This window comes from Miniopterus natalensis, chromosome 8 (assembly GCF_054644295.1).
Source record: "Miniopterus natalensis isolate mMinNat1 chromosome 8, mMinNat1.hap1, whole genome shotgun sequence".
Lineage (NCBI taxonomy): Eukaryota > Metazoa > Chordata > Mammalia > Chiroptera > Miniopteridae > Miniopterus > Miniopterus natalensis.
In genome coordinates, this window is record NC_142088.1 from 81917337 (window position 1) to 81928162 (window position 10826).

The following is a 10826-nucleotide window of genomic DNA, read 5'->3' on the forward strand; positions in this document are numbered from 1 at the left end:
ATTTTAAAAACCACACTATTTAAAAAAAAAAGTCAGATCTGCAAAATGGGGACAAAGTCCCTCGGACAGCTAGCCACTAGGCGGCTAAAATAAGACCACGTCTGTACGCAGCTTTGATGGTGCCTGTCCCTCATCCCCCTCCCTCCTGAATGGCACCGATGGAGGGTAAGGTGGGCTTTGGGCACACAGATCTGTCCTGAGCTCGGAACCTGTTTGTTTATCTGCAGAGAGGGAGGCCTCAGCACCGAGGGCCAAGCAGGCAAATATTTGCAGTTATGGATTAACCCGAGTTCCAGGCTGTCATGGCGGCAGGAGGGCGACCTTGCGGTTTCTCTGCGGTTCACCCCAGTAAGTCCCCTTCCAGGCAAGTCTGTGAGGTGGGCTGGAGGAGGGATGAGCGGGGGTGAAGGCTAAATCCTTGAGCCAGGGTTTGAGAGAATGGCTGGAGTTTGGGGTAAAGGGAAGTCAGGGCTCTGGCACTGGCCAGGCAAAGGTACTGGCTGGCAGTCCTCAGGCCTGGGTGCCAGTTTCCAGGGGGCTTCTTCCCAGACTCTGAGGCAAGTGGAAGTCAGCTGAGGGCCTTCAGGGCCCAGGGCCAGCACCAGAGGCAGCGCGGAGCCTGGCACCCTCCACTCCCCCTGCCCCACCTATGCACCTGGGCCTCTGGTTTAAACTAATGTCAGAACCAGCCTCACTCGGTGGAGATGGAGAGTGGTCAGACAGGGGTGGACCACAGGCAGGCCTGCATACTCAGTCTCGGGGGCAGAGGAGGGCTCCTTGGCTTCCAGCTGGCAGGGGACCTCTGTGGCCTTGTGAGGCACCCGGAGGTTAGGGACATGTTTGCGGCTTGGAGCCACACAACTGTGGGCTTAAGTCCGAGCTCTGCCACCTCCTGATTGTGGGCTTTTAATAAATTACTTTGCTCTTCTGAGCCTCAATTTCCTCCTCCATGAAGTGGGTGACTGCGTTAAACCTGCATCTTGGGTGGCTGTGAGCCTTAACTGAGATAGTACTACCTAATGTTTACTGAGCGTTTGCTATGTGCAAACCGTATTTTAAGAGCTTTATGTGAATTAACTCATTTAATTCTCACAATAACCTTATATGGCAGGTGTACAGTTTTCTATCCATTTTACAAATGACAAAAATGAGGCTTGGAGCGGTTAGGTCTCTTGCCCAATGCTGCTGTCCTGGAGCTGGGATTTGCACCACGAGGTCTGACCTGGTGCTTGCCCTCTGAACCATGTACAGATCACTTGAAAGACACTACGTGTGTCTGATAAATGTTCACGATTACTCTTGGCCTGGCCAGTGGACCAGCTAAGGTACCACCCCTGAACTCTCACCAGAGTGGGGAAGGTGTGAACATTCTGGGCCCACCTGCCATGGCCCTTCCAAGTGAGTCCCCTTTGATCTTTTCCAGGACTCTGTATCCTTTCCACTTTCTCTCTTCCCCCTCAGACTTGGAGTAGGTGGTGTCACCTTAGCCCCAAATGGAAAAAGAAACAGGTGCCAGGTGGCTGTCCACCTAGTGGACAGGGAGCCCCAACTCAGCTTTTTCCCTGACAATCAGCTCACATGGGGAACCCCTGTCTTGGGGGCGGCAGGCAGAGCAGGGGCTGGTGGGGCTGCCGGAAGCTCAGAAGTCCTCCTCAGACAGGTGTCAGCAATTCCAGAATGAGGTGGCTGGCAAGCCTCTTACTGTTCCTGACCATCTGTGGAATTTCCAGCACACCAGTTACTCCTGGTAAGACCACTCCCAAGCCCCACCCTCTGGGACCCTCACACCTTCAACCATCCCCTCTGAGCTTCAGGACAGATGAGAGGGAGGCTGAGTTAGCTGTGGGAACCCAGCAGCAGCCTCTGGCTAGAGGGCAGAGTGCCCCGCCGGTGCCGGCAGGGAGCCCCAGGTCATGGGGTCACATCCTGAAGCTCCTTCCTCCACCCTGGGAAGTGGGTCACAGAGTCCCCTGGGCCTTCCACTTCACTCGTCACTCCCTCGACCCCGAAAGCCCCAGGCCCAGGCCATATCAGAGTCCCCCTGCCCCAGGCAGTCTGTCCTCCTGGAACCCAGCCCCAACCCCTCCCCTGGTCCCACCCAACAGGAGCAGGGTGCTGGGGAGGGCTGCAGGGAGAAGAGGCTGCCTCACTTACTTGGCAGCTCCCCTCCCTCCCCTGCAGCCATGCTGGCTGTTCCTCGCATTTATGCCATTTGGTTGTAGTTAATCCCCACCTGAGGATATTGTTTCCATTGATTTTCTTAGAGAGTGGGAGGGAGGGAGGGAGGGGGCGGGGGTACAGGGAGAAAGAGAGTAATATCGATATGAGAAAGACACATAGATTGGTTGCCTCCCTCATGTGGCCTGGGATCAAACCTGCAACCCAGGTATGTGCCCTTGACCGGGAATCAAACCCTCGACCCTTCGGTGCCCAGGCCAGTGCTCTAATCACTGAACCAAACTGGCCAGGGCTTTATGCCTTTTTTGAGCTGCTTCTCTGCTTGAGGTTCCCTTCCTCCTCCCCCCGCCCCACTGCCTTCCTACTCCTCAGCTCCCACCTATAGCCACTTGGTTCAACTGTCCAGACTCAGCCCAGGCACACCTTCCTCTCCTGGCCTTTGCATCTTCTCTCAAGCTTCTCTTCTGCCCTCCCCTGACTTGATGCCCCATCCCAGCTGTCCCCTGTTCCCAAGACAGACACCTCTCAGAGCCCAGGAGACATGTGGTGATAGTCACTGGGCAACAGGTCTATTGCCCAAGGGAAGGAGCATGGGAAGTGCTCGTGGAGGGATGGTGTCTAGGCAGGGCTGCCGGGGTATATTCAGAGGACAGTGAGGCTGATTTAACTTGGCATTCTTGAGAACAACGGCACATGGCAGTGACACTGGGTGCTCATTTCTGTGCCAGGCACTGGACTGTTTTACTCAGTACAGTAAAACATCCTCAATTTGAATGAAACACTGAGGCTCAGAGATGTAAAGACACTGGCTCAAGGTCACACAGACATCGGTTTGGGGTTGAAAAGGAGGTCTGGATGGTCAAGTCTCCTGTCCCCCAGCCTCCAGCCACCTCTTCGAGTGGAGGAAGAGAGCAAAGGAGAGGGGAGAGAGTCATATCCTGGAATCATAAGTCTTCCCCAGGCTCACCCCAGCTTGAGCCCCCACCTCAGGCCCCTCCACCAAAGTGAGCACCCCCACCCCCCAAACCAGACTCAGTGTTCTCCAGTAGTGAGCAGGCCCACCAGGTGCTGCGGATAAACAAACGTGCCAACTCCTTCCTGGAGGAGCTCCGAGCCAGCAACCTGGAGCGGGAGTGCATGGAGGAGAGCTGTGACTTCGAGGAGGCGCAGGAGATTTTCCAAAATGTGGATAACACAGTAAGGCCACCTGGCTGGGTCTAGACGACAAGGCCGAGGGGTGGATTGGTGGCTGGGTGGGGACTGGAGAAGCAGGATGGGGCTGACTGCTGAGGCCTCCTTGGGGGCTCTGGGGAGGCAGTGGGCACCAGCTCCTCCCCAGCTCCTCCCCCGCCGAGCTTGGGGCTGGGTGCCTGGAATGAATAGGACGCTGGCCCTGTGGTGTATGTGACTGCAAAAAACAGAACTTTGCGATTAAATCCAGGAACAAAGAATTTGGGGAAGCCTTAGGCTGGGGTGCCCACACAAGTCTACTGTAGGTGCTCACCCTCCACCTGCATCTGGTCACCTCTCCTTCTTTCTCTCTGTGACCAAAAGGCCACCATCTCTCCTTCCACCCATGAACCTGCTGATCAGGGTGTGTGCCCCAGCTCCCTGTCTGTCCACATCTGCTAAGCTATCTCTGTGCCTCAGTTCATATTCTCAAGGGACAAAATCTGCTTACTCAGGGGACCTATGTCCTCTCTGGCGCCCAGGCTCTGTGGTGGTGGCCCCAGGTGGAAGGTGGACTTGGCTTTCTGATACAAGTGTCAGAACCCACCATCCCCAAGCGCCTACTTCAACTGCTAGGACCCGGGAGCTGTGCCACCTGGGGTCCCCTCCGCACTGCTGGGGTGCACTTCCTGCCGCGCTTTCCAGGCTGAGGGTGAGCTTTGGTCTGCTCCCCTCCTGGCCCTCAGCTGCCTGCTTGACCAGACGCCCCACTGCCTCTTTTCCTACATGGCCTCTTCAGCAGGTGCCAAACGATGCTCTGCAGGTGCCATCTGGGCCCCTCGTGTTCCCCCTGCGGCCCCCACCGCGCTAAGGTCTCAGGGCAGCCGGGCAGAGGCGTCCAGCGGGGAGGTCAGGGGGTGGTCGGAAAGGCAGAGCCCTGTCCCTGGCCTGCCGGCCCAGCCGCGAGAGCCCGCCGCGTGCTCAGCTTGGGGAGCACTGGCTGGGAAGGACCGGCGCGGCGGCCCGGGACGCCAGGACAGAGCGGCGGGCTGCGGGCGGGGCGCCCGCGGGCGCCGGGCCTTCCCGCAGACGCTGCAGGGCCGGCAGGCGCGGGGCAGAGGCTCCCGCGTGGGGCGGCGCCGCGGTCGCGAGGTCTCCCGCGGGCCCCACGCCCCGGCCGCGCCCGACGCCGACCTTCTCTCCGCAGCTGGCCTTCTGGTCCCAGTACGTCGGTGAGCGCGCGGGACCCGGGGCGGCGCCCCGCTCAGGCCTCTGGGCGCCTGGGGCCGGGATGGGGCGGCGGCGCCAGTGACACCCGCCAAACCTGTCGTAGACGGCGACCAGTGCAAGGCCCCGCCCCCGCAGCACCCGTGCGACAGCCCGTGCTGCGGCCACGGCGCCTGCGTCGACGGCATCGGCGGCTTCCGCTGCGACTGCCACCCGGGCCGGGAGGGCCGCTTCTGCCAGGAAGGTGGGCGCGGGCGGGCGGGCGGCGGGGCGCGGGGGCGCCGCGGGGTCGCACGTGCGGTGCCGCCGCCCCACGCGCCCCTCGTCGCCCGTGCAGAGGTGCGCTCCTCCAACTGCTCGGCCGACAACGGCGGCTGCGCGCACTTCTGCCTGGAGGAGCCCGGCCGGCGGCGCTGCGCCTGCGCGCCCGGCTACCGCCTGCGGAGCGACCACCGGCGCTGCGAGCCCAGCGGTGAGGCCCGGCCCGCGGAGCCGCCGGGGACCCCCGCCCCCCCCCCGCGGCCCGCGTCGGCCCCGCCCGCAGCTCCGGCCCCGCCCCCAGCTCCGGCCCCGCCCCCGCCCCCGCGGCCCGCGTCGGCCCCGCCCCCAGCTCCGGGCCCGCCCCCGCCCCGCGGCCCGCGCCGGCCCCGCCCCCAGCTCCGGGCCCGCCCCCGCCCCCAGCTCCGGCCCCGCCACCCAACTCCGGCCCCCGGCCCCGCCCCGCCCCCCCGCATCCCCGCGCCAGACCTTCCCTGCGCGTCTCGGGCCTCGCTCCCGCAGCCCTGGGAGACTCGCCTCGAGCTCCGCAGCCCCCGAGCGCGCCCAGGGCTGCTGGGTCCGGCCCGTCTGTGACCGACCGGGCGCTGGGGCAGGCGGTGGACGGGGTGCGAGGGCGGCGCGGGGCGCCCGCGGGCCCTCACCGGCTCCCCGCCTTCAGCGAGGTTCCCGTGCGGAAGGACGTGGAGCCCCGCGGAGAAGGGCAGGACCGCGAGGTGCTGCGCGGGCCCGGCGGGCCAGGTGGACCCGCGGCTGGTGGGCGGGAAGCTGACGGCGCAGGGCGACAGCCCCTGGCAGGTGCGCCGGCGCCGGAGGGAGGCCCCTCGGCCCGCAGCGGGAGGCGGGGCGCGCGGCGGAGGCCGGCGCGGGGGTGCGCGGGACGGGGCCGCGGAGCGGGGCGCGAGTGCGCGCCGCCCGCCTCCAGCCCCTCGGGCTTGGGCACCGCCCGGGTCCCGCGGAGACGAAGCGCCCCGACTGGGAGTTATCGGGGGTCGCGCTGTGACGCCACCACCCTCTCTCACGCCAGGCGATCCTGCTGGACTCGAAGAAGAGGCTGGCCTGCGGGGCAGTTCTGATCCACACCTCCTGGGTGCTGACCGCAGCCCACTGCCTGGAGGAACCCAGGAAGCTCATCGTCAGGCTCGGTGCGGGTGGAGCCGGGCAGGGCACCCGAGGGCGCAGGGAGGGCGGCACCAGGCGAGCTGGCCAGGTTTGGGGCCCTATCCCTAGGATAGGTGCGTGAGCAAGAGGCTGCTTGAGCTCTACAGAAAGGGTTTGGGTGGCAGAGGCGCGCTTGCTCCCACCCTGTCATCCTGTGGCGGGATTTTAGACGCAGCGATGCCTGGTATTTTGCAGGTAGAGGATTCTCTGGTGCCCTCTTCAAATCTGGGCCCAGGTGCTCAATACACAAGTGTCTGCAGGCGAGGGAGTCACGCACATGCTTGCCTCCTCCCCCTGGCGCAGACCCACCCACATGGCCTGGCTCAGGGCCTTGCTTCACAGGGATGGGTGGGGTGGGGCTGTGCCGCAGGGCCCTGGCACCTGCCACAGAGCCAGCTGCTTCCCTGCAGCATTTTGGGCCCCACTCTGTACCAATTTCTGGAGGAGGCTCTTACTCCATTCTTTATGCAAAAAAGGAGGAAACCATGTATTGACAGTGACCAGATTCACATTCTCTACAGTTATCTGCAGCACGGCCAGTGGCCTCTAGCCCCCCTTGGGGCTCTGCTTGCGATTTCCAGGCGTTCCCCCAACCTTGCAGGAACCACTGGCCCTGCCTGACAGGACCTGCCTTTTGTGAGTGACCCAGACCTTTCTTCCTGCAGAGTCTGGGTCCTCTCTGGGTCTTCTTGCCCCTGCCTTGCCCCACCATGGCATGTCCCTGCCTGGTGCTCAGGCTGGGCACTGCCGGCCATACCTCTGTGGGAGAGTCCTGTCTGCCCAGCTGCAGCCTTCCTGTTCTCTTTGTAGCCCTGATCTGTGTCCCAGGTTTCCAGGGGTCCTGGGCCCCCCTGCTGACTGCCCCCTGCTGCCTACGTCCCTGGCACTTCTCCATCTATGAGTCTTAAATGCAGACCAGCGTTCTGCCCCTTCATGATAGACACCCACGGGCTGTTACCCTTAATAGAGAACAGACGTGTAGACATGTGGCCACGATGGTGCCGGGGATGTGTGGTGACCACTCCAGCTGCCGACCTGCTGCCCTCCACCAGGTCCTGCATGAGCACAGCAGTCATTCCTGCTTCCCCCAAGCCCGCCCTGACTGCCCCTCTGCCCTTCAGGAGAGTATGACCTGCGGCGCAAGGAGAAGTGGGAGGTGGACCTAGACATCAAGGAGATCCTGGTGCACCCTAACTATAGCAAGCACACCACGGACAATGACATCGCTCTCCTCCATCTGGCCCAGCCTGCCACCCTCTCACAGACCATTGTACCCATCTGCCTCCCAGACAGCGGCCTTTCAGAGCGTGAGCTCACCAAGGTCGGCCAGGAGACAGTGGTGACGGGCTGGGGCTACCGCAGTGAGAGCAGGAGAAACCGCACCTTCATCCTCAACTTCATTAAGATTCCAGTGGTCCCTCACAACGAGTGTGTCGAGGCCATGCAAAACGTGGTCTCTGAGAACATGCTATGCGCAGGCATCCTTGGGGACCCTCAGGATGCCTGTGAGGGTGACAGTGGGGGACCTATGGTTGCCTCCTTCCATGGCACCTGGTTCCTGGTGGGCCTGGTGAGCTGGGGTGAGGGCTGTGGGCGCCTCCACAACTATGGCGTTTACACCAAAGTCAGCCGCTACCTCAACTGGATCCACAGCCACATCAGAGCTGAGGAGGCCACCCTGGAGAGCCAGGTGCCCTAGCATCCTTCCCACTGTGTCTGGATCCCAGAGACCACTCTTGGTCTGGGGACTGGCTGTTGAATGGCAATATGTGGGACATTAAAAGGGGCATGCAACAAGCACATCAGCTGCTGTTCTGTCTGTCATTCAATCCCTTCTCTGGGTGGTTCTGGAAGGAAGTACTGTGTATTGAGCACCGGTATGTCCCAGACTTTATGACCGGATCTCACTTCACATCCACAGCAACTCCATGGGATAGGGAAGAGCATATCTAAGTTTTGTGGGGCCTGAAGCTGCTAACATTTGGGGGACTCTTTATGAAAAAGAATTTAAAACTGTGACTTCAAAACTGGGAGAGCCTCCCCCAGGGCCTCGGGAGGGATCTGTGCAAGTCAGGGGCCCTGAAGCTAAAATTTCATGATAAACCCAATGTTAGAAGTGGAAAGTTTTAACTCATAAGGAGGAAGCAGGTTTAGGAAGGTTTGCCAGGTGGAGCCCGGATTAAAATCTAAGTCTGTTTCCCACACCCAGGTGCTCCCGCCTGCTCTCCACTGGCCCTGAGGGCACCTGCGCGTGTGGAGGCTGTCGCTGGCCCTGTGGGGGGAAGCCAGAGACCTGGAAGGTGGTGGGTCAGTCCAGAGGTAGCTCACGGTGCGGCTGGGGAACAGTGCCACACAGTCACGCGTGGCAATGAGCAGTGTCCCTGTCTCACCTGGCTTTATATGCGTAACTCGATTCAGAGAAAGAAGTCACCAGGTACCTGATAGTAAAGGGTAGTGGTGAGTCAAAGCTGTCCTAAAATTAGTCTAACTCTGTGGTCTCTGCAGGTCCCCCCCCCCAGCCCTTAGTAGAAGACGGGATTAAAATTGAATGAGAGCAGTGGTTCTCAACCTGGCAGTATATCTGAACCCCCCAGGAAGGGAGCTTTAGGAAACATTTACGTCCAGCCTCACCCTCAGAGATTCTAGTGTAACTGATTCAGGGTAGGGGACCCAGACTGATTTTTTTAAACTCCCAGGTCATTTTAGAGTGTGACAGTCTGAAAGCCATTGGGCCGTGGTCTGTAAGGCCCTTTTCTGCTGGGTGGGCACGTTCCGAGGCTCTCAAGGCCAATGAGAATGAAGACCAGAGTCTCAGAAAGTACACACAAGTCAGTCAGCAGAAAGGGGCTGACTTGTGATGATACCCAGGGTGTGAGCACCACAGCTGCTGTCACAGCCAGAGTGCGCCAGGACCCCCTGAGTTAGTATAATGTTAGTATATGTGTAACCACGAGAAAGGAGGCATGCCTGAGATGGGGCCTCCAGTGTTCACCTGCTCATGGGCCTGGAAAAGGGGTAGGTGGAACTACTTGGAAGTGGGAGGAAGCCAGGCCCCAGGCAGGAGCTGGTGGCTGATCAGCGCGGGCCAGTGTGCCCACGCCGGGGAGTGAGGGAATGGCGACACGGTGCTGGAGGCCTCCCACGGTGTCTCCTATCAAGATGGGTGACTGGCATAGCCAGACAGCTTCTAGAGTGATGGCATGAGATCTGCCGCTCTGCTTGCCATGAAATTAGTGAAAATATAAAAACAAACATTTAAAGTCTCTGGAAATGATTCTAAGGGCAAACAAAACAGGGATAGAAATACAACTTTCAAACCAACATGAGAAAACTTGACCCGTCCAACGGAAAACAAGCGTAAAGACAACCAGCACAAAAATCAATTGCGTTTCTACATACAACAATGAATATGTGGAACTCAAAGTTAAAAACAGAATACTGGTGCCAATCACTTGTAAAAAAGAATAGAAATGAACCCACATTAAAATAGAGCTGGAGCTACCCTGCCAGAGGAACTGCCTTGCTGGTCTTACACCTCAAGCCTCTGTGATGTTAAAACAGGGCAAAACAACCTGTGGATTGGGCCTTGGGCAACCTTGTGTCCCAAAGAACTGCTTGCAGAGGTAACAAGAGAGCAGATATGATGACTCCCAGAGTGAAAATTAAAAGCATTATTTAGAACTAACATCACTAGATTATCTTCTCTGCACCAATAGAAATGCCTTCCTTCTGCTGATGTGATCGTTCCCCTTTCCATTCTCATAAACACCCCTTGCCTTGGTCTCCTGATCAGAACACTATTTGGGATTCTGCCTGAATCAGTGCTTCCCAAATAACTTTTCAAAAATTTCAAATAACTGCCTGTTGTGTCTCACTTTGGCCTTTTATTTTTAGGTTAACAAATTCTAAAGAAAATGAAGTACTGAGCTATAAATTATAGAGGCCACGTACCCAGATCTGTGTGATGAAAGTTATAAAATAGTGATAAAAAAAAATTAAGGAAGACCAAAATACACAAAGAGACATATTGGGAGACTCGACACAGAGAAGATGTCAATTTTGCTGAACCGATATAATCTAGATATAGTAATCAAGGCTGTGTTATAGTATTGGCGGAGGGAGAAACACAAAACAGAGAATCCAAAAATAGGCCCACGCAACTACGGCTGTCTGGCTTTGACAAAGGTGCAGAAGCAATCCAACGGGGGCAGGAGAGCTCCCCAATACAGTGGCAGCCTCCACAGACCAAAACATGACCCTTGACCCGTTGGTAGGATCCAGCAAAGGGCCCACTGAGCCCGCCCGTTCCCCGCCCATTTGTTGAACTTCCGTGTGTGTCTCTTGGACCTTGGACCTTCTCTTGCTTTTGGTAGAGGGTCAGGCTTTATTTGAGTTGTATTTTTAAATCCTCAAGGTGTAACTAAGGTTAAGGGTCGACAGAACTCAGGCTAAGGAGAGAAAGGAGGAAAAATGGGTGGCTGGTTTTAACTCTGGCTTTTCAATTGGAATTGCTTTCTGAGAATCTGAGCAAAAACCTTCGCTGTATAAATGAGACCTGAATTCGTTCAGTTCTGAAGTCCTAATAAGTTTGCTCAGACTCAACAGATATCAAAAAAAGAAACGAAAAATTAATATGGGAAACTGTCCCTCCAAGGCCAGAAACTCCCAGACCCCAGCCTTCATTAATATCCCTGATAGGAAGTCTTTACCTGCAAGTGCTTTACAGAAATGGGAAGATTTAACTAGCAAATATCAACTTAAAAATGGCCAAAATGCAGTTGTCTTTGGGTATCTAAATTAATATTTTGCATGCA

General features: G+C 58.0%; 1 protein-coding gene across 1 annotated transcript; it reads left to right on the forward strand.

Moving 5' to 3' along the window:
* The first annotated feature begins 302 nt into the window (after positions 1–302).
* On the forward strand, positions 303–8144 carry PROC (protein C, inactivator of coagulation factors Va and VIIIa). The gene is made up of 9 exons (XM_087819446.1): positions 303–348; positions 1661–1747; positions 3209–3375; positions 4556–4580; positions 4682–4819; positions 4913–5047; positions 5513–5649; positions 5879–5996; positions 7134–8144. Exons 1-9 carry the CDS (start codon positions 303–305, stop codon positions 7709–7711), a joined length of 1431 nt encoding a protein of 476 aa, XP_087675572.1. The 3' UTR covers positions 7712–8144.
* The last annotated feature ends 2682 nt before the right edge of the window (positions 8145–10826 follow it).

Coding starts and splice junctions, on each gene's coding strand:
- PROC (XM_087819446.1), top strand. CDS start 303: ATGGCGGCAGGAGGGCGACCTTGCGGTTTCTCTGCGGTTCACCCCA. Junction 349..1,660: donor TTTCTCTGCGGTTCACCCCA/GTAAGTCCCCTT, acceptor CTCCTCAGACAG/GTGTCAGCAATTCCAGAATG. Junction 3,376..4,555: donor TCCAAAATGTGGATAACACA/GTAAGGCCACCT, acceptor TTCTCTCCGCAG/CTGGCCTTCTGGTCCCAGTA.